Genomic DNA, 27,170 nt, shown 5'->3' with positions numbered 1-27,170 from the left:
ATTAATAATCGCATTTTCAGACTTTTTAGAATATATTAAATTTATATGATAATTTAATATATTAATTCAAATTGCAAAAAAAAAATTTATATACAAAAAATGATAAATCCTCTTTATCTTTTCATTAAAATGTATTTCTACAATTTAATATTAATTTTTTTATTTAGCGAATAAATTGCGTAAATAAATTTATTGACAAAAAACTAATAGATTTTTACTTTAGCATTTTAATAAAAGGTTTTATTTTCCCTTTTATTTTAACCAAACTTACTTTCGTAAAATTATCTAAATAATTATATCTTATTTCAGACTGCTAAAATATTTTTTTAAATATTTTCTAATATTTTTCTAAAACACAGCTAGAAAAATGGAAATAATTATTTTATTTTCCTATTTATTTTGTCAGTGTTTTCGTATATTTTTGTTCTCCCACTGATGGGCAACAGATAAGCCGCAGCAGTAGCAACAAAATAGAATTGTGGCTGTCATCTGGTCTTGGGGATCTTGGGACACAATCATTATCGTGGTTGCCCAGATGCGTACACACTCGTGCATGGCCACAATTTGTCTACGAACGGGATCGCGAGAGTTGCAATTTTCGAATTAAGACAATTGCCTCACGAATTACGGAGCAGAGAGATGCCCAGTCTAGATTCGCGACCCAAGTTTCTCGTTTCACTTCTCCGTACAAAATAATCAATGCCAAAAGTAATGCAAATTTTTTGTGACAGACTCTTTTTTCGTGTGTCGCTTTGTCGGGCGGCTGCCAAAAATAAATTGAATTTTAAATGAGCGGCAAAAACCTCAGTAAAAGTCATCAAATATTTAGATAACACGGAGGACTGCGAGGGCCAAGGCTAGACATAAGATATGGGAGGACATTGGACGGGCACGATGCTCTAGAAAAAATGTACATTTCAATGACATGGTAATTGGAGAATAAACAAAAAAAAAAGGAAATATTGGAAATCAAATTTGTAAATTAAACATGTATTATGTTTCTTTTATTCTTAAAAAAATGTAAAATAAATATTAACCAAATGTTAATGTTAGGTACAGATTAAGTATAAATATTATATATTTATATTCATTATAATGAAATATTACACTAGTTCGAAATACCCCAAGTAATCTGAAGAGTAAAGTATCTTGTAAGGGGGTAACTAAACAAATCTGAGAAATCTTAGTCCCTGGCCTTTTGTCTTCCAACACGACACAATCACAGCCCAAAAACACCCAACAGATACGTCGTATATTCTGTCGCCGCGAACATCGCCTCAGATGTGCGGCAGATCGGCGGTAATTTTCCAATTGACGCCTATTACGCTTAATCGTAGCAGTGACCCAAGTCCCGGACCAAACTTAAACTAATAATGTGCCCAGTTTAATGGCTAAGCCGCAGCAAATCGCCCGGTCAATCCGAAGGCAGACCCACAGTGCCCCTCCTAAGTCGGCACCCACTACATAACCGCCACAAGACCGCACGACATCGTTGTCTCTACTCTAGCCACTCCCCACCAATGTGTGTCTACACGGAGAGAAATTAAAATATTTTATTAGTCCTTAATGCCTTTGAAATTATTTATTGGAAAACCCATCATACTAAAATCAAATTCTGAAAAAAAACTCACGTTCGAGTTTAAAATAATAAATATTTAAGATTAAATTTCTGGAAAAAAATCTACAAATTTAGAAAGCCAACTACAATTTTATTTTAGGTGCATATAATAAAATTTTTGTTCATGGCTTTGAAAAGATTTGGTGATATTAACACCATATTTTTGGATAAATTATTAAAATTTCATAAAATAAAATTTGTTATTATATATTCTGATCCAACAAAAGCTAGAATGTTATTTAAAGCTCTCAAATTTTGTATTTAAGATTTCTCTTTGATAAATCGATTTTTTTAATACGTTTTAAAACTTTATTATTATTTTTAAATTACAGTTTATTGTTAATCGGGTATTTAAAATAAGAAGAAAATCATAAAAAATAAATTTTCTGGTTAATATTATAAGGATTCTAAGACCTTATTTTCTCTAAGTGCACACTAGCTTCTATTGTTGTTCCTGCTGCTTAGCACGCTAACTAACTAGCAGCCGTCGTCGCTGCCGGCGTCGTTGCTTTAACATTTCGTCGCTGGAATTAGTCGCACCGCGTAGGTCGAGGCAAGTGGATTAAATGGCGACGAAATGAAGAACAAGGAGCTACTGTCCCTGTCCCTGGCCTCCAAATGAAGTATTCATTATCCTGGGACAAGCAATTAGCACGTCGCCAGTTGAACGGGTCAATTCGGCAGTTCGGCTCAAAGGATGCGCATTGGCATTGCTCATACGACGCGTTGGCCGCTCGAATCTCGTTTAATCAAGAGACCTTCTGGGGATCTGAATCTGGGGGTCCTTAACCGGATCTCGGTGTCTGTGTCCTGTTTTCGGCTTTTCCGGTGTTTCGGTCCTCCGTTCGATTGTCTCTGATTTTCACGCAAATGTAATCCTCGACCGCTTGATTTCGGTGCGTTTTTCGGTTTGTGTTTCGTGACTTGAGTAAAAGGCAAAAGTTGATTCATCAGCCGCAGGATACAGGCAAACAGAAACAAACAACAAAACAAACAATCGGAGCTGGGCGAATTCACACCATGAGCTTGTGAGTGTTTGTGTGTGTGCGTCGTCAGCAGAAAAATAAAATAGTGAAAATATAAAGCACAATACCAATGCAGCGACACATCCTTGAAGCCTTCGTATACGAATATATACGAATATATAGCGAAACGAGCGCTCAGTCACGCAAAACGCCAGCGCACTTTGACCTCATTTTGGGCAACGTTTTACGCTCGAGTGTGTGACCCTGCCACGCCCCCTTTAATCCCGCCCCCCAATCGACATGTGTGTGTGCGCCAGTTCTCCCCTTTTTGGCCATAATGATTTCAGCGCACAGGAAGCAAATTAAATCAATAAGTTGGCATATCATTCGCTTAAACAGGATAAACTGCAGATTGCATTTTTAGCGCAGTGTTTCGGGTTTTTTCTCTGTTGGTGAAATTCTATTGAAATTATTCGTTCGAGTGTTCGTTTGTATAAAATGCATGTAATTAAGCCATTTTTGGCCAGTTAATAAAACTGCATAAATGAAAGCGCATTTAATTTAATTTAATGCGGATATTGAGAGTGAATTGATATGGAAATATTCAACAAAATTGTTCTCGTTTTTGAATGAATTAACAAAAGTATAAATATTATAAATATTATAATGTATTTGTGCTTACCACCCTTTAACATACTCATTTTAGCTAATAAAAATATTAAAATCGGTTTCCGGAATTGCATTTAAATAAATATTATTATTTATAACGCTAATGTAATAGCCATAACAAGTGCAAGTTAAATATATAAATGATGCCAATTATTTTCCAGCAATGTAATGGAAAGTTTTTGTTTTCGGTAAATCAATAAATTAAATCAAAGCCTTTAATGTCGGTCGCCGCAAGAAATTAACAATTAAATACAAATTGCATTTAAATGCATTTAACGGATCAAAATAAACGCGTGATGTAAAGAAAACGCAGTTATCCTTTTCAGTTTGATATCAAATGTTATTTTCAGACTTTTATTTAATTAAATTTTTGTGCAAATATTGAAGCAGCGCAAATACACAAGAAAGTCTATAACTCGTTCAACAATTAAAAGAAAGGAAAAGTGTTAAATAAAATTGATATAAAAATGTTGTGAATTTATAAGAAGTGTGCTTAAAAATACAGCACTGTAAAATTGTATTAATGCTACAAAAATACCTCAAAAACGAAAGCAGAGCAATCATTTAATCAAAGCGATTATAATAAAAACTTTCAACAAATAGTGGAATTTATAAATAGTGTAAGAATTTTATTCAACCAAATCAAGTCAATAGGCAGCACAAAAACACAGCATTTTCAAGTTGGCCTACAGCAAGCAAAGAAGTTGGTCAATTACAATGGTCAATTTATGACATGCCGGTGTGGTAAGGAATAATTTATTGATATATAGACTATATGTAGACTATATTATGTTGCACACGAGACTCACTCCATTAAAATGCCGTGCACGCACCACGGGCCCATTAAAAAGCGCTCAGTAATCAGAGGAGTTCGCATAATTCTTCGGCGATGCACTCATTCGCTGCACAAAACTAAGAAACAAACAATTTGATTGCCCCAGTGCAAGAGCAAGCAAATTAAATAATAATTATTTATACAATGGCCGAATAACAGGCAATTATAATGCATATGGAGCTGGCCAAACGGAAATTCGCCCCGACAAACAGACAGCCGAACGAGCAATCCCCAAAACTGAACTAAACTAAACTCAACGCAACCAGCCAGGCGTATAAATTTCGTTTAGCATTTGGTATTCTAAGCCATGTTACTGGGGACATTAGGCGAATGTGAGTGTGTGACATAAACTATTGCTAAATGCAAACATTTATAGTTTCATTTAATGGCTCAGTGTTGCGCTTCGTCGACGGACAAAACGGACAAACGGACAACGGACGACAGGCATTAAATCATTTTTAAAGTGCTTGCAAATAATTGAATTTGTTAGTGGGAAAATGCTCGCACAAATCTTGTCTGCTTTGTCTTTGTCTCTACAGTGAGTGGTGACTATAAAATATAGTGAGAAATTGTTTTTGAAAGCAAAAGAGAAATTATGAGGATTTAAATACATTTGAAATATTTAATAAAGAGTTTTTTAGAATCTGCATATAAAGGAAATTATATTTCAAGTAGGAAAAATAAATAAAAGCAACTTATCCCGTTTTTAAAATTTGTTTTAGGATTTTTCTTTTAATATTTTTTGTATTGTTAAATATAAATTTAAAAATAATGGATTTTAGTAGGAAATATAAATATGAACTAGGTATTTTTCTCATCTGAGTCCGTCTTCTTGCATTGTATTTGTGTCTTGGTTATTAATATTAATTGAAATGTGTCTCTGGCGAAATTTAAAGTTGAGTTATATCCCTCCTAGATTAAATTGGTTAATTTATTCATTTATTAATTAGGCAAATTAAATTTTTTACTTAAATGTCGAGTGGATTTCGCTGTCATTGCCTTTTCGTATTTATCTACTAATTTTAGAAATTATATTTGACTTTGCAGAAAAATTACAGAAAAATATGTTTTAATAATTATATAAATAATGTCAGAAAATATTTATAAAGTCAAAATTGGAAGGATGTTTTATATAACAGATTTTTACTGTGAAGTTGAAGTTGAGTCACATTACGTCTAGTGAAGCAGAACACAACGGCTAAATGCCTGCACTCATAAAAATATTTTTCTACATTTTAGAAAATCGCCCTAAAAAATTTTTCGCCTTTGAACTGAGAAAAATTTTCTATTTTCACGACAAATTTGCCATAAATTTAAGGCAGGTGACCATAAAAAAATATTTTTAGGGTTAATTTTTCTATTTTTCTAATATTTAGGGCGGTTTTTTTCGATTTGCTTCGTTTTGACCTTTTCTAAATCCAACGGCGAATTGCCCTAATTTTTTTTCTAAAATTTTTCTAAATACAAGGGCGATTTGCCTTAAAAATCACTCCAAAAGTGTGAAATTCGGTAGCCCAGCGGTCTAATCACTTGCGCTTTCAACTTTGCTATATGAGGACTAAGGTTGTGGGTTCGAACCCTGTGTGATTCAACTTGATTTTTATGTTTTTTTTTTTTGTAAACATTATAATACTGAGGACATTTTTTCGTCCGAATTTTAAATTAAAGTAGTCTTTAAACCTTAAAAACGTATGGGAGTTCTGAGTTAAAAGCATACTTTATACGGTTTAGTTGCCTTTAGTCATATTATAACGTAGACCTCAAGAAAATAAGATATGTGCAGAGTTTGTTCGTCGTCTTGCGCGATGGGTCTGTGGTGCAGCGTTAGGACGTTAGACTCTAAACCGAGAGGTCGTGGGTTCGATTGTCGCAATGACCAAAAAAAGTAAGTAGTTTTTTCTCCTCATATTTATTTCCCTAATTCGTTTACAAACATGATTTTTCAGTTCTAACGGCTGTTCTGTATAGATCGGGCCCCCCTCTTAGCGCAGCTCCCATATAAGCTACACACCAATACAACAATATGAAACGGTGTCCTCCGCCGGTTTTGTGTAATTAAAGCAGTCCCAGTTCCCAGAATATACACGATTAAAAAATACATGCTTCCCAAATTCAGTTAAGCATGCTCAAACTCGAATTTTTTTAATTTGTCTAATTTTTTAGGGCATTTGCCTTTAAAAACAGAAAATTCGTCCTTAATTTTAGAAAAATACACCTTAAAATTAGGGCAAATCACCCTAAAAAAAGGAAAATATTTCTTATTTCAAGAAAAATCACCCTAAATTAAACCAAATTTCCATCGGGATTTTTTAGAAAATTTTTCTAAATACACGGGCGAATCGCCAGCGGATACGATTTATGGGCGATTTTCTAAATCCACGGGCGAAAAGTCAGTTTTTTAGGGCGATTTAGGGTAAAAATTTCTATGAGTGTGCACCACTCGCTTTGTTTCTCGACCATCCTTCCGTCTTTCCTCTTTTCTCCTTCCTCATCCACCTCCTTTCTCGTGTCCTTTTGTCTTGCTAGTTCCTTCCTTGGTCCTGAAATCCTCCCACGCAGTTAGCAGCGCTCATTCATGCATCCTGACTTCTATTGTAGAAAACACACATATGTATACACATAGTGGAAAATATATACTTCACACTTGGCAAACGCGACCGTGACGCTAACAGCATCAAAGACTAAAACAACAATGACAAAAGACCATTGTTGTTGTCTTTGCCATTGTCGTCGTCACTTAATATACAAATTTCAGTAAATATTTTTCACACACACAACGACAAAAGACGCACAAGGATTGCAATTTCCGCGAGCTGCATTCGCTCAGAACACGATTTTCCCTTCCTGCCCCCACAACCAATTTCCCATTTCCATTTTATGTCCCAAGTTTCTTGGGCAACAATTCGTTCAATTTCATGCAATCAAGTTATTTTAATTCATTACCCTTACGCGACCAACACTTGGGAGACATGTTCGCGACACCAACAACAACGAACTCTCACAATCGTAGAGGAATAAACCCCCTGCAAACCCCCACGAGGCCCATCGATCCCCGCCATTGTCCCTGTACAAGTGCATGTGCATTTTGCCTTGCGATACTTGACATTTACATACACAAACGTTTGTGCACTGGGAAAAATAACGTTTTACAATTATCAATATTGAAGAAAATACTTTTTTATTACTTTTTTAAGATAATAAATTATTATATTATTAATAATATAACATAATATAAAGACTGCCAAAAATACTAAATATTTGTCAATAAATAAAATACTAGCAGAACAAGTTTTTTTACATTTATAAAATCTTTTCAATTTAAAATAGATTTTTTATTTTTTAGTGCACTATTTGCATGTGTTTATATTGCACACACACAGACATGCCAAGGAATATAGAGCCTCACGCACGACTATCAAAATGTCAGACATCTGTCATTTAATTTAATTTGACTTCACTTTGCTTTCATTCGCCCTCCCCCTTTTTTTTCAACCCAGCCTTGTGTGCTTTCTTTTCCCACTGTCTCCTTCTTTTTTCCACCCTATAGCTGAATGTATATATAGGTATATATATATATAGCTATATCGCGGGAGGCGTCGACGTTGAGCACAAAACGTGTAATTTAGCGGGAGGTGTTTGGTGAAGGTGGGAAGGAAAAAGGGGATTCCCCGAGGCTGCTGTTATTACTTAGTTTTGTTGTTATTTCTCCTAGTTGTTGTACTTGTTATTTTTGTTGTTGTTGTTGCTTTTGTTGTTACTGTGCAGCGTACGCGAGCTCAATTTAAATCGCTTTGCGTTTGCTGTGAAAACGGTAAAAAGCGTGTAGGAAATGGCAAGAGAGAGATGGGAGAAGTGCGAAAAGTTTCGCGGAAAATGCATCGATCAATGAATACCCTTAATGGGGTTAGTAAAAAATGGAAAGTGTTTAAATTAAATGGCTCAGTGGTTGGCAGGATATAGTGAATGATTGAATTACAGCAATTCGCCTGCAAGCTGATAAATGGTTTTAAATTTCCAATAAAAAGGGAGATTTTATGAGATAAATGATTATTTATTAAATGATGGGAGCAACTAAATTGTTTGGTGCAATAAATAAAAATAGATCATTAAATTATTCAAATAAAACTTTACTGCAAAGATAATAAATTAAATAAATAATTGTCCAGCTAAATTAAGAGCACTTTATGACTAAATATAAATAGATAATTAAATTTTTTAAATGAAACATCATTGGAAAAATAATAAATAAAAGAAATAATTGTCCAGCTAAATTATGAGCAATTTGAAAAAACATCCCCTAATGCGGTTATTCCACTACATTGTTTGGCTCATTCATTAGAGCATTCATTGGAGGCTTAGAAAGGGACAAATATATATGCTATTTTTGGGATTTGTTTGGATAAGATGGCATGGTCACTTAAAATTTAGACGTTAAATTTAAACTTTATAATTCAAATAACTTTGACTGGTTAAATCATTAAGGTTGAAGGCTGTAAAATTAATAGTGTGTGTTGCCAAAAAATCAGACACTTTTACCAAGTTTTTAAATTGTTTTGGGCTGTTTAAAGTACATCTGTAATTGTTTTTAATTTTATCATACCCGGCATTAATTTTTAGGAAGGCAATTTTATATAAATTTATAGACGCAGTTATGTCTTTATATAGAAATATGCGAGTTATTTTTAGTTGGCAACGGAGTAATTAGGCCACTAAAATAATTTTTGTATTGTTCATATTTGTTTATAGCACCTTATTAGACGCAAAAGGTTTGGCAATTCAACCAAAAAAAAACAAATCAATTTTTATTATTGATCCCATTTCGCAGTAGCTCTAATAAATGAGCAAAATTGTACTTTTTAGATTAAATTTTGCTCATTGCTCATCGGTTCAGATAGTACCGTATTGAGGCATTTTACAACACCAAAAAAAAAATACCAAAAGTGCCCATCGGTTTTTACAATTTGCTCATTAATTGCTTATTGCAGCCGACATATATCTGTCTTGCTCGCACCTACGTAAAATTGTATATGCTGAGAAAAAATTGCACTAATGAATGACCCGAACAATGTAGTGGAATAACCGCATAAGCAAAATAAAATGTATTCACAATTTATTTAATTTTTTCAAGCCTATCCAAGCAAAATACTTTTAATGACTTTTATAAATATTAAATGTCAGCAAAGTAAACAAATAAATATTATTTATGTTTTAAACGATGCTTTAAATTTTCTGTTTATTAAATAAACAAAGAAAATTTAATTTATTTATTAATAGAAGAGAAATTCCAATACAACCCAAACTTTTTAGAGAGTATTCTCAAAACACAACTTGGCTTGATTTGCATAGGAAATTTTATTTCTTTGAGCTAAAACAAAACTAAACTATGGAAAGGCACACATCATTTGCGTTAAGCTAAAACTAATTAAAGTGAGTTAACCCTGAGGGGAAGTCAAAATATCCTCTTTCGCTTATCCTTTTCCCTATCCTCGTCTCTCCTGCTGCTTTGCAATCGCTTTCAGTTGTTTGTTCCGGTGCTTAAGTTTCTGCTGAAGTTGCCGTTTGAACTGCGTTTCCCTGCTCAGGATCTGCAGATCCTCCGGTGAGCAGGTGGCCAGGCGTTGCTTTTGCTCGGCTATCAGCTCCTTGGTCAGTTGGATTTTGGTCTTGGACACTTGGACGTAGAGCATCTGGCGGCGCTGCAGCTCCTGGCGGTGTAAAAATAAAGCGTAGGCGACTGATGCTTCCATCTCGATGGCTTACTGGCGAATGAGTGGCAGGATTGAGTTTGGGTGGGTTTTTAAATGGACCTCAAGGATACCTCCTCCGCCTCTTGTTATGTGCATGCCAGGTCTTGTTTATCTGTTTTTTGCCTGTCCTGCGGGTTTTCCGATTTTTCGCGGCTTTGGGGTGAGGCGACCGTTTTACCTGAGCGCCGCAGGACTTAGGTGTCTAAACGCCTGCCCACACACAGGTAACAGATGGTTTATCGGTCCAAGTTTTCTGTTTCGGCTTCCTTCTCCTCCTTCGTGCCGCTACATTAATGCACTTTAGGCCAAAATCCTTCGCATATGGCATAGCCAACAGGCAATGGTTTTCTTTGGCGGGCCAAAGTTAGGTAAACTTTTGCGCTTGCCTGACCCCATGAAATCGGGTACCGAAAAGGACCGAGAGAGGGATTTGCGGAGAGAGACACATCCAGCAAACTTCTTGGTCATGCAGCTACACAGCCAAAATCCAATGCAATTTTTGGGCCATCCATCTCTAAAGGATGGTCCATTCCACCCTCTCTGGACAGCCCACTCAACGACAGGATGGCACGCACGTCCCGGACAGCCCGGCATATGCATCAATAATTTTTGCCAGCATGCTACTTTCACTGCGGGAAAAATCTATTTATAAGATGATGAATGGAATTCCGAATTTATTATATGGTTTTATATGAATAAATTTTAAAGTCATAAAAAAAAATGTTGCAATGGAATTTATGATAGAATTTGGAAATATTTAGATTTCAATTGAATACCTTTTATTTATTTTTGAAGGGTTTTAAGTACGTTTAAAATTAGGAAAAAAATAAAAAAAAGAATTATTTTCACAGGTATTTTTATAAACAGTATTTTATCATCTTAAAAATTTTCTTAAAACACAAATAAGTTTGGTATTTAAAAATGTAAAGAAAATTAATTTCTAAAATGTTTACAATAAATGTTAAAAAACGGAGATAGCACTAGAATTTTTATAAACATAATTTAAGCCCCCAAGAACAATTTTAAAATTTTGTTTAAGATTAAAAATGATTTTTTTAAGAGAAAAAAAACAACAAATCAACTTTGATTTTTCTACTTCTAATGAACTTTGCTAATTTTGTTTGGTTTTTTCCCAAAACCTTATTCCTATTTTCGTCTCTCGCACTCTTTTCTCCGTGTTGACCCGGCCTAATACCCGGACCCGGAACCCGATCCTCACCCGGACCCGTGTCTAATGCCACACCAACACTTTGAGGTTTATTAATTCGCATGAACTCCGTCCGGCTGCACGACCCTGCGCTCATTTTTCATGCTGCCCGGGCAACGAAAGCCACAATTAAAAATTGCTTATGAACGGAAATGGCAGACAAAAAAAAGAAGAACAGAACAAGGGAAAAACTGCCACCCGTAGCTGAAGCTGAGCCAACTTTTCGGTCTAAAACCCATAATCTGAGCCATGGAAAAGCTCTCAAAGTTTTCCGGGTTGGGAGTGTACGAAAAACTTAATTTCCTATTTCCTTTCTAGTTTCCGCTCACTTCCCATATCTCTTCCCTGCTACTCCATTTAGTGTAAACTGTGCGCATCATTATTTTGAAATTTTTGACACTTTTTTCGCTCGACGGTGCTAAGCTACTTGTAAATCAACCCAAGCTCATGCGTCTTCTTCTAGCCAGTGTCTTTCATACGTATATATAGAAATATATATGAGTGTGTGTCACATTTCCGGCGGAAGTGAAAGCAGAAAACTTGGTTCGTTTTCCTCTTCGCTAAATGGCATCAAGAAATGCAGCATCGTCGCCTCCGAGGAACAGAGACATTGACTGATGATGATGAGCACGATGATGTAAATGGGATTTTAGTGCCGCACATGACAATAGTAAACTTCTTTAGTAGCCGGAATCATAAGCTCTGATGTCTCTGTTGAGAAGATTTGCTCTGTGCTCTTGTGACATGCAAGTAAATTGCCTTGGTAAATTTATTGTGCAATTACAAGGAAATCTAATGAACAAAACGGAGGGTGGGGCGCAAAAAAGATGTCAGTTTGGGATGAAGGCACTCAATTTAGTCTGCAAAAGGGGGGTATTTTTGGTGTCTTCAAGGGATAGAGATATAAATAGTTAAACAAGAAAATATATTTTTATTGTAACGGTTTCCTTGCGATAAAGCTAAATAAATCTTAACAAGCAGTATATTTTTCAGTCATTACTACATTAACCTGTGTAAGGTTTTCTTGAAACTAATAAGATAAACTTAATAATATAAAATATTTTGGGGAGTTTAAAGTTTGATGCATTTTAATATGATAATATTTTTATCTAAAACAGTAAACACAAAAAAAAAGTTTCTTACTAACTAAAAGTTTAAATCTGCTTAGGCAAATATTTGCAGCTTATTGTCTAAGAAAGCCAACACAATTTCCAGTCTGAGTTAACCCATTATGTTCTACTTTTGTTACAGTTTCCAAGGAAAAGTAGGCCTTTGCCTGTCCTGCGTCCTCAAAATGGCCTTTGCTTATATCCTGGCACTATTGCCCCTCCTCATTTGCCCCACCACCTCCGCCCTCAGCCTGCCCAACATGACCGCAACGGATGCAGCGGTGGCTGGGGGTGGGATTTCGCCCATTTTGGCTACAGGAAATCCCAGCAATCTAGGGAGCAGCAATATAAGCCTGAGCGGGGTCGGCGGATTGGCCGGCAGCAATCCCGGCGGACAATCAGTACCGGATTCCGGAGGAGGATCGGGTACCTCTGCGGGCAGTTCGCCGGTGGTCATCGGTGGCAGTAACAGCGGCCTCGGAGGCATCAGCGGCAACAACTCCGCCATGATCCAAGGGCAAAAGAACAATCAGTACGAGAAGTGTGCTGGTCCCGGGGATCCGGGTCCCTGTAAGCAGTACATCTACAAGTGGCGCTACGAGCCAACCACCAACGAGTGCACCAACTTCATTTGGGGCGGTTGTGAAGGAAATCCGCAGAACCGCTTTGGCACCGAAGCGGAGTGTTTGTTCCACTGTATCGGCGGACCACGTAAGATTTTAAAACAATGTTTTTAAAAATATTGGATTTGGTACCTCAAATTAAACTTATTAAATTTAAAAGAAACAATCATTTGGAATTCGTAAAGAATTTGTTAAAAATTTTAAAAACAATAATTTTAGCCACAACAATTTAATCTTTTTTGGTCTGTTGAAGAAATATAACATAACAAACCTATCTAAAATAATATTAAAAAATTGATATATATATTTAAACACATATCTAAACAAAATCAAAACACAATTCAACATTTAGAAACAATTTTTAATAATTTAAAATTGCTTTCATAACATTGTTTTTTTACAATAGGAAGTCATAAATATTTATTTTAAATGGAATTAAGTCCAATATATCAAATGTATTTCATGGCAATTAAACACTCTATTTTTATTAATCAGTTCTTTTATATATTAAATACAAAAAAAGTAATAAATCCTGATCAATGAATTGTTTTTGTGGCATTTAATAAGCAAAAAAAGAATGATAAAAAGCCAACATTAATGGGTCGTCTAAAAAAAAGAATAAGAACATTATAAAAATTAAATAGATTAATCAACCCCTTGGCTACTAACTAAGTATTTTTGCTCTATTAATTTTCCTACCTCGGGCGACCCAATATTAATCCCAATTGACGTCACATCTCCTGCAGACACTCTGCCGCCGTTCCTGCAGTCCACCACCCGTGAGCCGAGCACCACGGAGAGTTCCATGCTCCTCGGTTTGCCATATACCCAAAGTCCAGCCCAGTCGCCGGACGGAATGGGCGGAGGGGCAGAGGGCGGCGATGGAACGACCCCAGTGCCCATCGAACAGCGCGGCCCCGAGCTGACTTTCGCGGAGACGGGCCAAGGCAAAACTTTCATTTTCGCCAAGAACAACACGTTCATCCAAATGGACGGCGACATCATACAGACATTTCAATTAAGGTGAGTGGAAGTGGGACTGAAAGTGCTGACCACCTGGCAGGTGGCAGGACCTCGGGTCCTTTGCATGCCGCGCGCTGCAACGGTCGCGTCATTTAGCGGATTGTTGGCCTTTTGGCTCAAAAGTGCTTGATTCGCTTAACCCCAGACCTCCGGAGAGCATTTTTGGGCCAAATTTCAATTTTATTAATTTTTTATAGGCTGAAATATATGAATTTCTCAAATCACATTTATTTATGTCAAAATAGGTGTCTAAAAGTATGCAACAATTTATTTGTAACACAAGAGCAAGGAAGTGGACTATTATTAATTCACAGCATACTTTTGAAACCCATTTTACTATTTAAAAGTGATTACGTCTCATAAAATCAATTTAAATGGTAGGTAGTGCAATTCAAGGTATATGAGAACATTTATTGTTTCTGGAAAACTTTTTCCTAAAAGGTTTTTCATGTACCTTGATTGCGTGACTTTGGATAACTACTTCAACTACAAATTATTAGGTCTCTGGCGAATTTTTTAAAACAGTAAACAATTAAATCTGGCATTTGAGTGAGCGGAAATAAAAGTGAAAAAATCAATCTGACAACCAAAGCTATTAGGTCTAAAAAATGTTTAAGTTTTATATAAAATATCACGATTCCTATGGGGTTAATACGAAAGCAATTAGCCAAACTGACGTTGCCTTCACAGCTTGAAAATTGATTTTCTCTTAACAATTGCTTGGGGGACTGCAATCTTATCGTTAGCTTACACAAAACAATCAAAAGACAAGAAGACAGAAACACAAAAAAGCGTCCCATAAAACCAGGTCAAAAGTTAATTTTCTGCTCAATTGCCGAAAACCTTTCTCTGTCCATGCTGCTGTGACATCTAAATGGTTCCGAACGACTTCTGGCCAAAGATCTTTGGGCTTGTTAAATTTAAAATTCAATTTGGTTGGAAACATTTTGACATTTGCATATTAAATTAAGATAAAAAATATTATTTAAATGCCGAGTACGAGTACGAGAGCATGTGCACATGTTGGGCAAACATGTAGACAGTGAGGCAAATAAAATTAAACATAACTTTGCCAAATATAGAACTTCTCTTTACTTCTGTTATCGTTGTTGCTGCCGCTGGTCAGTGGCTTCTACGTACTTGGCCAAGTTGGCAATTTGTGCTGTAGTTTTAATTGTAACTCATGTGGCTGCCGACAGCAGGAGCAGCAGCACAAACAACAGCAACGGCAACAGCAGTCAAGAGCAAAGAACAAATAAATTTAAAACTCTGTCAGGCAAACACACCCGGCCCTAACCTCACCCATATGCTAATAAGTGTGGCCAAGTTGGCTATTTAATGGCTGAACATGGTGTTTCTAGGAATTAAATAGGGATCTATCATAAAAAATTTAAAAAATCGAATATATAGTATCAAGGATTCTATTATGATATCTTGAAATTTTGGTACATTTTTCAATATTTTTTTTAATAAATTAATTTTAAAAATTGATAGAAAATCACGGGAGGCTTACAATGACTTAAAATGGTGTCTAAAAGTATGCAGTAAAAAAGCAGCATGAATCCATGGATCTTTCCGATAACAAATATTTTGTTGAATACTTTTGACACCTTTATAAATTATTAAAACTCTTAAAATTTCTGTGGTATTTGAAATATGCAATTGACAATAGAGAGAGATAAATAATGCAATTGATAGCCAATTTAACCCATTAGATCTGTAGAAAGACCATTATGCTGCGAATTAACCACTTTAAATTAGCCAAAGCCAACTTGAGCTACTTTTTGGAAGCCCACATTTGCAACACTAATGCTCATGCACTACCTCAAACGCTCTTCACGTCTTTCTGTCTTTGCAGACTTTGCCGTGAGATTTCATTTCAATTCCGCACCCGACTGCCGCACGGCCTGCTCGTCTATCACAACGTTAAGAATCCGGATCGCATTATTTTGGACCCCTATGCACTCTACGTGATTGTGGAGAAGGGCCAGCTGAAGGTGGTCCACGTCTTTGGCAAGCATTCAACGAGTGTCACTGTGGGCGAGAGTCTGAATCGAGATGAATGGCACAGTGTGATGGTGAGTAGCAGGAACCCCCGAAAAACGGGGTCAAGTCTGGCTGGCAGGAACTCTCAAAAGAAACCCGGTCGAATGGCCGTAATCCTGCGGGGCTATCAGACTTCCGGTGGACTTAGCCCCTTTGGGCACTTTCCAGGGTAATTGGTAGTCGGTTAACATCTGGCGCTTTTCGGCCAACATTAGCATGGCCATGCGTTCAGCAAGCAATTAGCAAGATTGCAATGTGGAATGTGTGCTGTGCCGGTGGTGTGCTGCATGTGTGCAAAACGCTTTATCAAACTTTTATAACAAAGCGAGCAAGTTGATTTATGTGCGTTCAACTTTGTTAACTCACCTCGGACATTGGGGTACCGGACCGGTGGTTGCATGTTGCTGTTGCTGTTGCTGCTTCTACTGCTTTTCCACGCATGTACCGAACCGCAATCCCTCAAGCATCGTCAGCATCATCATCATTAATAACAGTGGCAGGAGGTACCGAAAAACCAGTTGCAGCATCCTGGTCTAGTTCATGTTTTCATATTTAAAACAAGCAGATCCTCTACTAATCACACCCTCATACAGAAAATGGCAAAATTCACACAGAGAAAATAATTCTATTCTATTGAGTCATTAATTCCGCAGTAGGGTGCAAGAAAAGTTCGAATGAATTTTTATATTAAATTATTATATTAAATATATTAAATCTATATTAAATATTTGGTGAAACAGTTTTTATTGCATACTTTTCTACACCTATTTAAATGGTTTCAAACCACTTTATTTTTCTAGAATTTTTTAAAATTTAAAAAATTTCCCCTATAATTATGTATTACTTTATTTTCTTTAAAATAATATTATTTCCCAATAAAATTGTTCTTAAAAGCTATGCAATATTTTCTAAAATACAAACAAAATTAAATTAAATTAATCTATTTGAAACCTTTTTAATTCCTCCAAGGGTTTTTCCCAGTGCACACGCACACATAAATGCACACACATACTGGCACTCATAAATAACACGCAAATTCCTAATGAATTTCAGCTGATCCCAGCTATGAGTTTGTGCGCACAGCAGTTGCAATTCATTTCGTAGATTTTTACCCATACTTTTGCAGCAATAGCAGCAGCAGCGCCAGCAACAAAAGCGGTAGCAACAACAATTTATCGCTTGCCGCTTGCAAAAACTTGCAACTTCAACTCGGGGCCAAAACGCATAAATTCATAAATTTTTATCATTTGTCTGCGTGTGAATGCCACGCCCACGCCCCACGCCCTCCGAACCCATGGCAATGGCTATGGCTGGTTTATTGGTTTTACGCTCCTAACCGATCCCTCGCTGTCTATTTTGCCCAGGTGCGCATCGATGTCCATGGCGCAAGATTAATTGCACGCGTCGACAATAGTCAGGAGGAGGTCTATCTGAAAGGACTGAATCACGAGTACAACTACGGCGTCTCCACGAATCTGCCATCGGTGGTCCTGGTCGGAGGTGAGTGCCCAAATCAATTGTGTATGCATTCCCGTTTGCCGTTTCCAACCCAAAATCCACCACCCACACTCCACAAAAGCCTGAGAGCCACCCACAATCAATCATATTAAAGGCAACGCCCGAATATATGCAATGATTTTCGTACGCGAAATTCACACATAAACCATTCGCATCAACGTGGAACATAGAAAGTTTAGTATGCGTATATATATACATATAGGGGATAGAATAGCATACAAGAGAGTGCTGGCGAAAAATCGAAAAATGTGCAACTGAAAATTGAAAATCGAATTTGCAGTTTGGCGGTGACGACTCACACACTACACAAAATACACAGAACTAAAAAACAATATTTACTGAGGAGCTAAAGAAATATTTTCGAAACAAATTCTAACAGAATGCTCAAACATATTGAGATGGAGTTTTAGTACATATCTTATGATTATAAACTAAAATCAAAACCGAAATATTTTTCAAGAATTTTCAAATGAGAAAATAAAACTGCATACTTTTAGACACCTTATTCTATTTTCTTTCTTCTTAAATATACAAATGCTTTTATGATTAAAAAATCCTTATTTAGCCCAACGATTTTTGTAATATTCAAGTCACAAAAATAACACTTCAAATAGAAATATAAAATCTACAGAAATTTTTGTGATTTTTTTTTTAATAGGTATCAAAAATATATACTACTTTTCTCCAAGTGCATCAGCTCAAAAAGTCGAGTGAACGAACCCAATCTGAACTTGCTCATTTTCCATTGAATCGAGGCTTTGTAAGTGTTCGTATGTGTATGACTTTGAAAGCTGCTTTGGTGCGTTATTTGAAAATTTAATTATTTCACGTTGCGAACACCAGAGGCCATGGAAAAAAGGGTTTTGTGAGCGTCGGCCTGACGCCGACAGAATGGGCCATTGATTGCACTCTGATGATGTTGGTCTAGTTTTTCCGACCCAGCTCCCCCGCTGAGCATGCTCTCGGATTGAATGTAGCTAGAGCATATATATAATTTTTTTTGCTTGAAAAAATGATTCTGTTGCGGTTGCATTTCAAAGAAAAACCCCCAGAGACTGACCCACAATTGATGGGCGGAAAAGTGAAATGTGAAAATGAAATGGAAAGCATGCAATCAATAAACTTTAAAAGCATTTTATGGAACACTAACAGGAAATAGTCAATATGTAAATAAGTCATTTTTCACATGCTACTTCCATTTCCAGAAATATCTAAATAAAAAGCAATAAATTATATTATTATTTAGATGGAATGGCCAAATGTTTGACTAGCAATAAATATATTGCAATGTTAATATTTGCATACAAATTTCGAATTTTTTTATTTACAATTTAATAAAGAACAATTATATTAATTTGTTAACAAGTCGAAAGAAATTAAAAGCCTTTAAAAGCTTTCTGAAAAGGTACAGAAATCTTTTAAAAATAATTGAAGTTTCGTTCTAAAACTAGAACTATTTTATGTCCATAAATAATTGCGGAATCTCTACCGCCTTTTCGGCTTGTATTTATTTAGCCCCGTTCTGTGCTGATCCGAAAACTGAGTGGAGACAACTTTTTTAATTAAGCAATATTTAAATCTGTAGCAACAGCAACAGCGGGCAGCAAAAATCCCATCAAAACTTTCAACTGTAAACAACGAAATTATGTTATGGCCGACTATGTCCGCCCAGTAAAACCCACACAGATATAGCCGAAAATCCATTTCCAAATATTCAGCATGTTAATTAATCTGTGGTTTCCCAGCCAAGACCAAACAACTGACCAAATCTCCTCCCCTCTACATCTCTCTTGTGCAATTTCGCAGGCCTTTCCTCGGAGGAGAAGCTGCACGGCGTGAAATACATTACGGAGTCCTTTGTGGGCTGCATCCGCAATGTGGTGCTGAGCTCTGGCAAAGCCGCCTCCGACCTACTGCCCATCGCCCCTCTGGTGGCCACCAAGCACGAGAACGTCAACGAGGGATGCTCGGACATGTGCGAATCCCGGCACAACCTCTGCTTCGTGGGATCGCGCTGCATCAACCACTACGGGGGCATCTCCTGCGACTGCTTTGGCACCCACTACGAGGGCGAGCACTGCGACATTTACAGTGAGTACTTTATGAAAACTTAAATATAGCAAAACTGATGAGATAGGCAGGGTCTCCAAGAGTTCTTCGAATTTTTAAAAGAACATTTTAATTTGATTTATTATATTTAGGAAGAAGTTTCAATTTATACTTGAATACGTAAATTCTTAAAATAAGATAAAACACTTATTTTAAAGGAAATGATGCTTTTTTATTTTAATAGAGTTATACATTTATTAATTAATTATTTACATTTTTCTATTTATTAAACATAAAAATGCATAAATATTTAACTTTAAAATTCTATTAAACACATTTATTATTTTTTTTTAATTTCGTATATTAATATTAAAAACATTTTTCAAAACTATATGGTATCAGTATTTCGATTTTAAAATACAAATATATTTGCTTATTCATGACTTTAATTTGCACTTTAAATTTTTTATCCGAGTGCCATTCACATCCATCTAACTCTGTTTAAATCCCAATATATCTCTGTACATCCTGACATGCCCTAGGGGCGCCATTTTGTTTTAATTATAAACTATGTTTGTTTGCTAGCGGTTAGCCACTGGCACTGCCCTCTCCTTTCTGGTCGCTACAGTTTTAAACACGCTAATGACCTGACCATAAATTATGCAAAATAGTGTTTGACTTTTTGACTGCCGGACCAGCACTCGGGCCACACCAGGCAGAGAATGTGCGCAAAATTAGTTTGTTAAGCTCAATATATATACACCGCCCTCCTCCCTTCAGCAACATCCGACATTTAGTTAATGACATAAAGCCAATTCCAGGCCGCCATAATCTCAATTAAGTCACGCGAGGCCATTATATAGGCAAGCCTATTAAAAATTGAGCAGCTCGGTTATGTTTTTTGACATTGCACAATTTTCAGGGGTCTTTCGAAGGCACTAAGTTTGCATTCCCGCACGAAAATGGGATTTAAGTTTTTTGGGGTACCAAAGGGAACTGGATTTACCCTATTATTGTGAAAATAATATTTGCATATTAAACTCCCCGTTGATAAACAATTTACCAGATTATTTACACTTTATTTAAAGGGCTTAATTCACAATTTTCAGTGGCTTTTCAAAGGATTAAAAAAGTAACTCACTATAATTAAATTTTTAAAATTTTTTATATTACAAAAGTAAAAGGGGAAAATGATCAAAATTTAACTTAATGTCTAAAAGTATGCATTGAATAAAGGATAGTCGTCTTCCTGTATGAATTCATATCACTTTTGGGGTAAAAATATTTTGTGACATACCTTTAGACACTTATTTTATTATTTAAAAGTTATTTTAAAAAACCCCTTAATTTTTCTTTGCAATAAAATCAGATTCCCTCTACAAAAACTCCAATAATCATAAAATCAAGTTACCTGACCAACCTAAACTTTAGTTAGGGCATCTCAACATGAATTCTTCAGATTTAGCCCCCCCTGAGTTTCAAATGTTTGCTAAAAATTTGCATGCAAATGATGACCAACACATGCCAGCAGCAATGGAAAAAGGAAAAATCCAAAATAAAATCCTGACTTCGCGGGTGGCAGTGGCGGAATTAAGCGGAGTGTACAGGGGAAATGTTTCCAGGGAAAGTCAGTTGGCTGCGTGGAATGGGTATTGATGCAATGGACAGCTGCAAATTGCAAAATGAACCAAATAGAATGAAAAAAAAAGTGCGCTAACGGTTTGCCGTTAGCCGTCACAGCGTTGGCCATTTTGGAAAATGCCGCGTGCATTTTCCTTCCCTGTCGCTCTCTCTCTCTCTCTCTATCTATCTGTCTAAATGGCGTCTGTCAAGGACAACGAGCGACCGCCGTGACGTGCGAGTTTGTCAAGCATTTACAGCGCCTGCTGCTGCTCCTGCAACTGATCACAATTACGTAACGAGCGCCGGCAAGTGCAAGCAAATTACACAGATGTACCTCCACCCACCGCACTATGGGGCATTTGACCACTTTTGTTGGCCGAAATTAATAACTCGGTCATTTCAAAAGATATTGACTTGAAACTTTACCAGTCGCCATTTCTTATCCCCCCGCATATTATATATGATAATCATCCGGATCGGAAAACTATATCATATAGCTGCCATAGAAACGATAAAATTAACTTTGCTGTTTTTGGAGATAAATGCACATAACTTTAGAATTAGCAATTATGTAAGTTTTTAAAAAAATATTAACAGTTTTGTACAAATCGGACGACTATATCCTAAAGTTCTCAAAAAAAAGGGGCAAAGGAAAGAATTTACTTTACATTTGTACGACTTTTTGTTCAAGTTGTAGCGGAACTTTCGTTTTAAAGCCGCTAAAGTCCACTTAAGTTAGTCAATTACAAAGCTAAGTATTTCTACTATATTTTGATAATAATTTAAAGTTCGAAAGTCCTTACTTCCTTAGCCACCAGTGCAAGCGATAGGAGTTTGTGAAATTTGAGGTTATGGTCTAAAAAATTAAATTACAGAAAAAGTGGCAATAAGTGGCGATTCTGACCATATACATTTTAACAACAATTAAATAATCTACAAATCCCAATAGGTTTCAGAAGTGGACTCCGCTGGACTCACTTTGTTGCTCCATTTGAAAATTAGTTTTCTTACAAAAATTTACTTGTTAGACCACTCCCTTTAACACTCATTTGTAAGAAAAAACCGTCTAATTTTTGTCGTCGAACCACACAAATACTTAGTAAATAGCATAATCCTTTAAATCCAATCCGAAAAGTTTACTTAGATTGCTTAAAAGCTCAAATTTAAAGCACTTTAAAACTGCAAGCAAAAAGTCGAAATACAACAGCTCGATAATTGCAAATCAAACAGCTGATTTAACAGCTCCTACCTTAACAGAGGCGACCTCTATCGGATTTCTGTAAACGCAACATTGTTAAATGGTCTTTTGTTAACACATCCTCAAAGAACATTTTTTGTTTTAACGACTTTTAAAAAATGGGTTTTGGCCAACCAAAGTGGTCAAATGCCCCATAGTGCACCGCCCGCTGGTTTGCCGGTTGCATGTTGAACTGCTCCTGGAACGGAAACAGTGTCAGGCCATTAAAACCTCGCACATAGCGAGCGGTAAAGCTATATTGCAGAGAGAGAAATATTGGTTACTAAATTAGGAAAAATAAAATATATCACTTCATAAACGTGTCTAAAAGTATGCAACAATATATTTTATGTCCGAAAGTCCAATAGATATATTCTGAAACCTCTTTTTTACTGCAAGCTTTTAGACACTCTTATAAGTAATTTTGAAACATCAATGAAATAAAACTAACTAATCGGTCTAAAAAATATATAACTATCTTAGGATCTTTAAGAATTTTAAAAAAATCTAAAATTTAGATTTTGTGCAATCACAACCAACTTATTTTAAGCCCCGCCTTTCCCCAAGTGTATGAAAATGCTGAAAATTCATACAGGGTACAAGGGACACGGGACATAATCAGACGCAGACGCTTTTGTAATGCAATAACTAAAATGACAACTGCCAGTACAAGGACGAGCCTGTTCATGTGCATTTCAGCCTGAATACGGACTACTCCACAAACCCCTCCTTGCACTCTTTACACACTCATTCCGATTTTACAATTTTCCATGGCAAAAGTGTCAACGAAATGCGTTCGTTCAGTTGGGGAAATCATTAGCCCCCGAAAAACCAGGCATCAACATTGCTGAAAGAGACTACAAGATTTTTCGCCTTCTTCCGGCATAAACGAATTGAAATGCCAGCAAACAGGACGACAGATTGAGGGTGGGGCAGCATGTCCTGCGATGTCCTGTGATATGATGACTCGGGGCTTAGTTCATCTCTGGACTTTTGGCCGACAGTTGTCAGCTCAACTGGCATTCATGATGCAGCAGCCAGAGATGCAATTTTTACTGGCCCGTTTCAAGCTAAAATTGCTTAAGTTGCATATTTTTGGAAAGGTTTTAAATTGGGTTAGCTTTAAGTTAATTGGTCATTATAATTAAATTCTTTGCAAGTTAAATATAATTAAATATCGTTCTTAAATTTAAGTTAAAAATTCACGTTTTCATAAACATTGCCAGTAATTAATGCCCTTTCCTCACCAGAGCTGAATGTAGCATTTTGACATTTTTTGGTATATGTTACATTTTTCCCATATATTTTCAAGTGGTTCTAGAGGTGGGAGAAAAGAGCATTCGATAATAAATGCTACTACATTTTGATATTCTCGTGCCTAAAATACCAAATAACTGAGTATTTTTTGACTATCGACAAAACGGCCATCGCAAAATTTTCGAAATTATCAAGGCCCACTATAGATGATTTCTCTGCAGGAAAAAAATACGAATAACTGCAGTTAACAAAACCTGACCAATCTTTTGCCGCTCAAGTTTGTCACAGGAAGTAAGAGGCAACAAACCACCAAATCGATAAGACCACCGAAGGATTGCAAAATCAACAATAGAATGATCCCAAAAAAAGATCTAATGTGTATTGCATAGCAATATATGTATAATGCAAACAAAAGCTTAATAAAACATTCAAATCTTTATTGTCCATGGTCAATACATTTGATTGTTCAAATCTCCTGTTTGCGGATTGATATTTGAGAAATTATGCCCATATCTCAGGTTTTGAAAAATGTCTTTCTCATGAAAAGCTTTCAACGCTTTCCTTTTTATTTCCGTGCCTGCACTGTTTCTCTAGCTGTTTCTGAATTTTATATTATCTATAGATGCTGAATGCTAAATGCTGTCCCGTGCGGACAGGAAATAGCATTTTTTTGAATACCGAAAAAATACTACAGTATGTACATCAGTGAGGAAATGGCATAAATTCCAAGTTTGTTGGTCATTATTATTAAAATTAAGTTTAATTTGCTTAAATTTCTTCTCTCAACTTCAGTTTATTTAACCTACTCAAATTGAATGTGTTAATTTTGTGGCTATTTTTCCCTTTATGTTGTGACACAAAAAATAGAAAACAGCGGATTTCCGTCTGCTTTGCCCAAATAATATTGTCACACCTTCAATTAGAGCTATGGTTTTAATAAATCATTTATTTATACATCATGAAATCTATTTATGGGTTTTATTTTTCCATTATTGACTTCTATGGTTTTTTTATCGCTACCATGGATAGTCTTCTTATATAACTTGATAATCCCCTAAATATGTTTACCCCAAACCAAGCTGGCTGTTCGTTATTAAGTCAGACCCTATACACACCCAAGCAATTTGGTGTCTGTGTTTCAGTTTGTTTAACCCAAACACAAACAAACACATCATCACCACAAATTGCTTGAGTCCACAAATTTGCAAGTTAAGCTTGTCCGAAAATCATCAATACAGAGTACAGTAGTCCCTCTAAATACCAGAATGACTCATCGCGGAGCTTCCTATTCGGAGTTCTTTGTAAAAACCCCTACCAGTCGAGCCACCGAACTGCGGGCCCAAAAGGTGGCCAATGAACTGGTGATGAAAAACAAAGAGGTGCGTGAGAAATTGTTGAATAATAGGGTGCCCACATATGCGGAATTGCGAAAGATAATGCGATCGGCGGGCAGACAGGCGGACTTAAATCCTGTAACTTACAAAAGCATGATGGAGTTGCGGAAATCACAAATCGATCATAGACGCCTTAAGAGTATCAAATCCTCGGGCGATTCTTTTGGCTATCAGGCTCGCATCCTAAATCGCAGCCAATTAACTAGTGAGTTTGGCCAGAAACAGGATATCTTTCGCAAAAATCTCGAGCTCCTTGGACGGATCAACAGGACCAATCGACTGAAGGGCTGTGTTGATTGCTTCAACCGCCATTTTCCCGCCCTTCAGCCGAATCGCACGAAGATCCGTGAACTTGCTGAACGTCTGAACCAGGAAAACAGACAACTCGGTTGTCGCCTTTCACAAGTCAAGTCCAAGGTTGGTTAAAAAAACTTAAAAGTTGGTTAAAAAATAGTGGCAGTATGGTTAGCGAGTTTAAAAGTATTTACCTTTATTTTTTAAACATTTTTCTCGTTTGAAAAAATGTTTAAGTTTAACGAATATCTAAAAAATAAAAAAAAAGTATTCACAATGCAGAATATATTTTTACAAGAGATTACGGTTATAATTATGTTTCAAAAAATGCACTTTTTAATATATATTAATGATCATTAAATACATTTGAAAATCATCGATATTTTCGATATTATCACAATATTGTTTTTATAAACAATTTTGAAACGTATCAAAATATCTACATATCATACTAAGTGTGGTTTTTATAATGTATTTTTTACAAATCGCTATACTTTAATGCCTGATAAGTTACCCTTTAACCTAAGGTGGACCATCACAATCCTTACGTTGCGCCCGTAAAACCCCTTGAGCAAAAGGCCCCTGAGCAGACGGTAAATGCCTTCCTACCTTATATGCCATCCCCGCGATTGGGAAAGCGAACTGCCCATATCCTGCTGCGTCCCATAATATATTTCGATTTGGCGGTGCGGGAGAATAACCAGTTCTTGGGCCGACTGCTTTTACAACTTTACACGGAACTCAGTCCTGAAGTGGTGTTGCAATTTGTACGAATGGCCACTCACAACGATGTGGGATGTCATCGGTTTGTGCGAATATTTTCGAATCTCTGGATGGAGGGAGAACTGGTGCCGCAGGGCAACGATCCTTTGCGCAATCACCACAGCGTAAAGCATTCCTTCCTGGATCCCAGCAAGTTGACCGGGGTGATCTCGTATCCCTGGGACTATCGCCGACACTTTCCCCAGGGCCTCCTCAGCTACACCATCAGCTTTAAGCCCTCGGTGGTTCCATGGCAGCGGGTCATCTTTGGAAGGGTTTGTGGGGGCCTCAGGGTCCTCCAGAACTGCCACGAATTCGGTACCAAAAATGGCAAGACCAAGAAAACTGTGTGTGTCACGCGGTGTGGCCTGCTCTAGTGAGAGAAGTACCCAGCTCATTATGCACCTGCATTAACATAAGTCCAACGAAGGGTTTGGGTAACTAAATTGTAGCACACCCTAGTGGTCCAATGCAGCAGAATGTTTTTTGCTCCAACAAAATGCAAATAAAATTATGAAGTAAGCTCTGGTATCTTAGTCGGGTCTGGGCACGGGGAAAAATTTAAGCATTGATTACTTTTGTTCATACTTAAAATGTTTTTAAATGTTTTTGGTAGGGCTGCATCATAAATATAATTTTTTGTAATTTTTTAGAGCTCTTTAAACAAATGTAGTAATACTTAGAAAATAATTTTAAAGTCAATGAAAATTTAAAAAAAAATCAAGAAGTAATAGATTTTCTAAACAGGATACATAACATATTAAAAAAACATATAGTATATGTTTTAAGGTATTTCTTATGATGCGCAAAAGTTTGAATTAACTTTTTTGTTTTATGGTTCTAAAAACAATTAAAAATAATTAAAACAATTTTGAAATTTTAAATTTGTCATTGAAGAGAATTCCCAGTGTAGTGATATAGGGACTAGCGCGGGTTGTGATGCATTATCGGCTGGGCGTGGCCCACGTGTGCTGTGTCAGATAAGCGGCCAAAACGCGGCTGCTGTCATGACACCACCCAAACCGCCCATCATTCGCAACCACTGCACCACCAGAGGCTACAGAAAAAAATGCATGAAAATTGCGCGTAACACGATTTGCACATTTGGTCCACGGACAGGACAAGAGGTCCCGGGATCTGGATGAGATGCAGGAAAGGAGAGGAGGAAACAGGACCACGACGAACATCAGGCGA

The 27,170-nt window shown here is 36.5% G+C and overlaps 3 protein-coding genes across 8 annotated transcripts in view; 2 read left to right on the top strand and 1 right to left on the bottom strand.

The window, feature by feature from the left end:
- axo (axotactin) overlaps positions 1-27,170 on the top strand; it is a 73,853-nt gene that overhangs the window by 3,389 nt on the left and 43,294 nt on the right. For 4 of the 6 annotated variants that reach the window (XM_070214858.1, XM_070214862.1, XM_070214860.1 and 1 more), the window contains exons 1-7: positions 2,166-2,241; positions 3,640-3,996; positions 12,293-12,861; positions 13,520-13,796; positions 15,655-15,874; positions 17,207-17,342; positions 19,167-19,451. In XM_070214858.1, the coding sequence (XP_070070959.1) occupies positions 3,986-3,996; positions 12,293-12,861; positions 13,520-13,796; positions 15,655-15,874; positions 17,207-17,342; positions 19,167-19,451 (1,498 nt within the window). In that variant the 5' untranslated portion in view covers positions 2,166-2,241; positions 3,640-3,985. Of the gene's footprint in view, positions 1-2,165; positions 2,242-3,581; positions 3,997-12,292; positions 12,862-13,519; positions 13,797-15,654; positions 15,875-17,206; positions 17,343-19,166; positions 19,452-27,170 lie in introns of those variants that run through there. The other 2 variants (XM_070214859.1, XM_070214861.1) reach the window with 2 other exon arrangements.
- LOC108068918 (uncharacterized) lies at positions 9,421-9,843 on the bottom strand. Its single transcript, XM_017158769.3, has one exon. The coding sequence runs from the start codon at positions 9,832-9,834 to the stop codon at positions 9,568-9,570; it is 267 nt and encodes an 88-aa protein (XP_017014258.1). The 5' UTR covers positions 9,835-9,843; the 3' UTR covers positions 9,421-9,567.
- On the top strand, positions 24,620-26,503 carry LOC108068916 (uncharacterized). The gene is made up of 2 exons (XM_017158767.3): positions 24,620-25,337; positions 25,742-26,503. The coding sequence occupies exons 1-2, from the start codon at positions 24,792-24,794 to the stop codon at positions 26,351-26,353; spliced, it is 1,158 nt and encodes a 385-aa protein (XP_017014256.2). The 5' UTR covers positions 24,620-24,791; the 3' UTR covers positions 26,354-26,503.

This window comes from Drosophila takahashii, chromosome 3L, assembly GCF_030179915.1.
Source record: "Drosophila takahashii strain IR98-3 E-12201 chromosome 3L, DtakHiC1v2, whole genome shotgun sequence".
In the NCBI taxonomy this organism is placed as follows: domain Eukaryota; kingdom Metazoa; phylum Arthropoda; class Insecta; order Diptera; family Drosophilidae; genus Drosophila; species Drosophila takahashii.
Note: the sequence above shows the minus strand (reverse complement) of the source record. Positions and strands in the feature narration are given on the sequence as shown.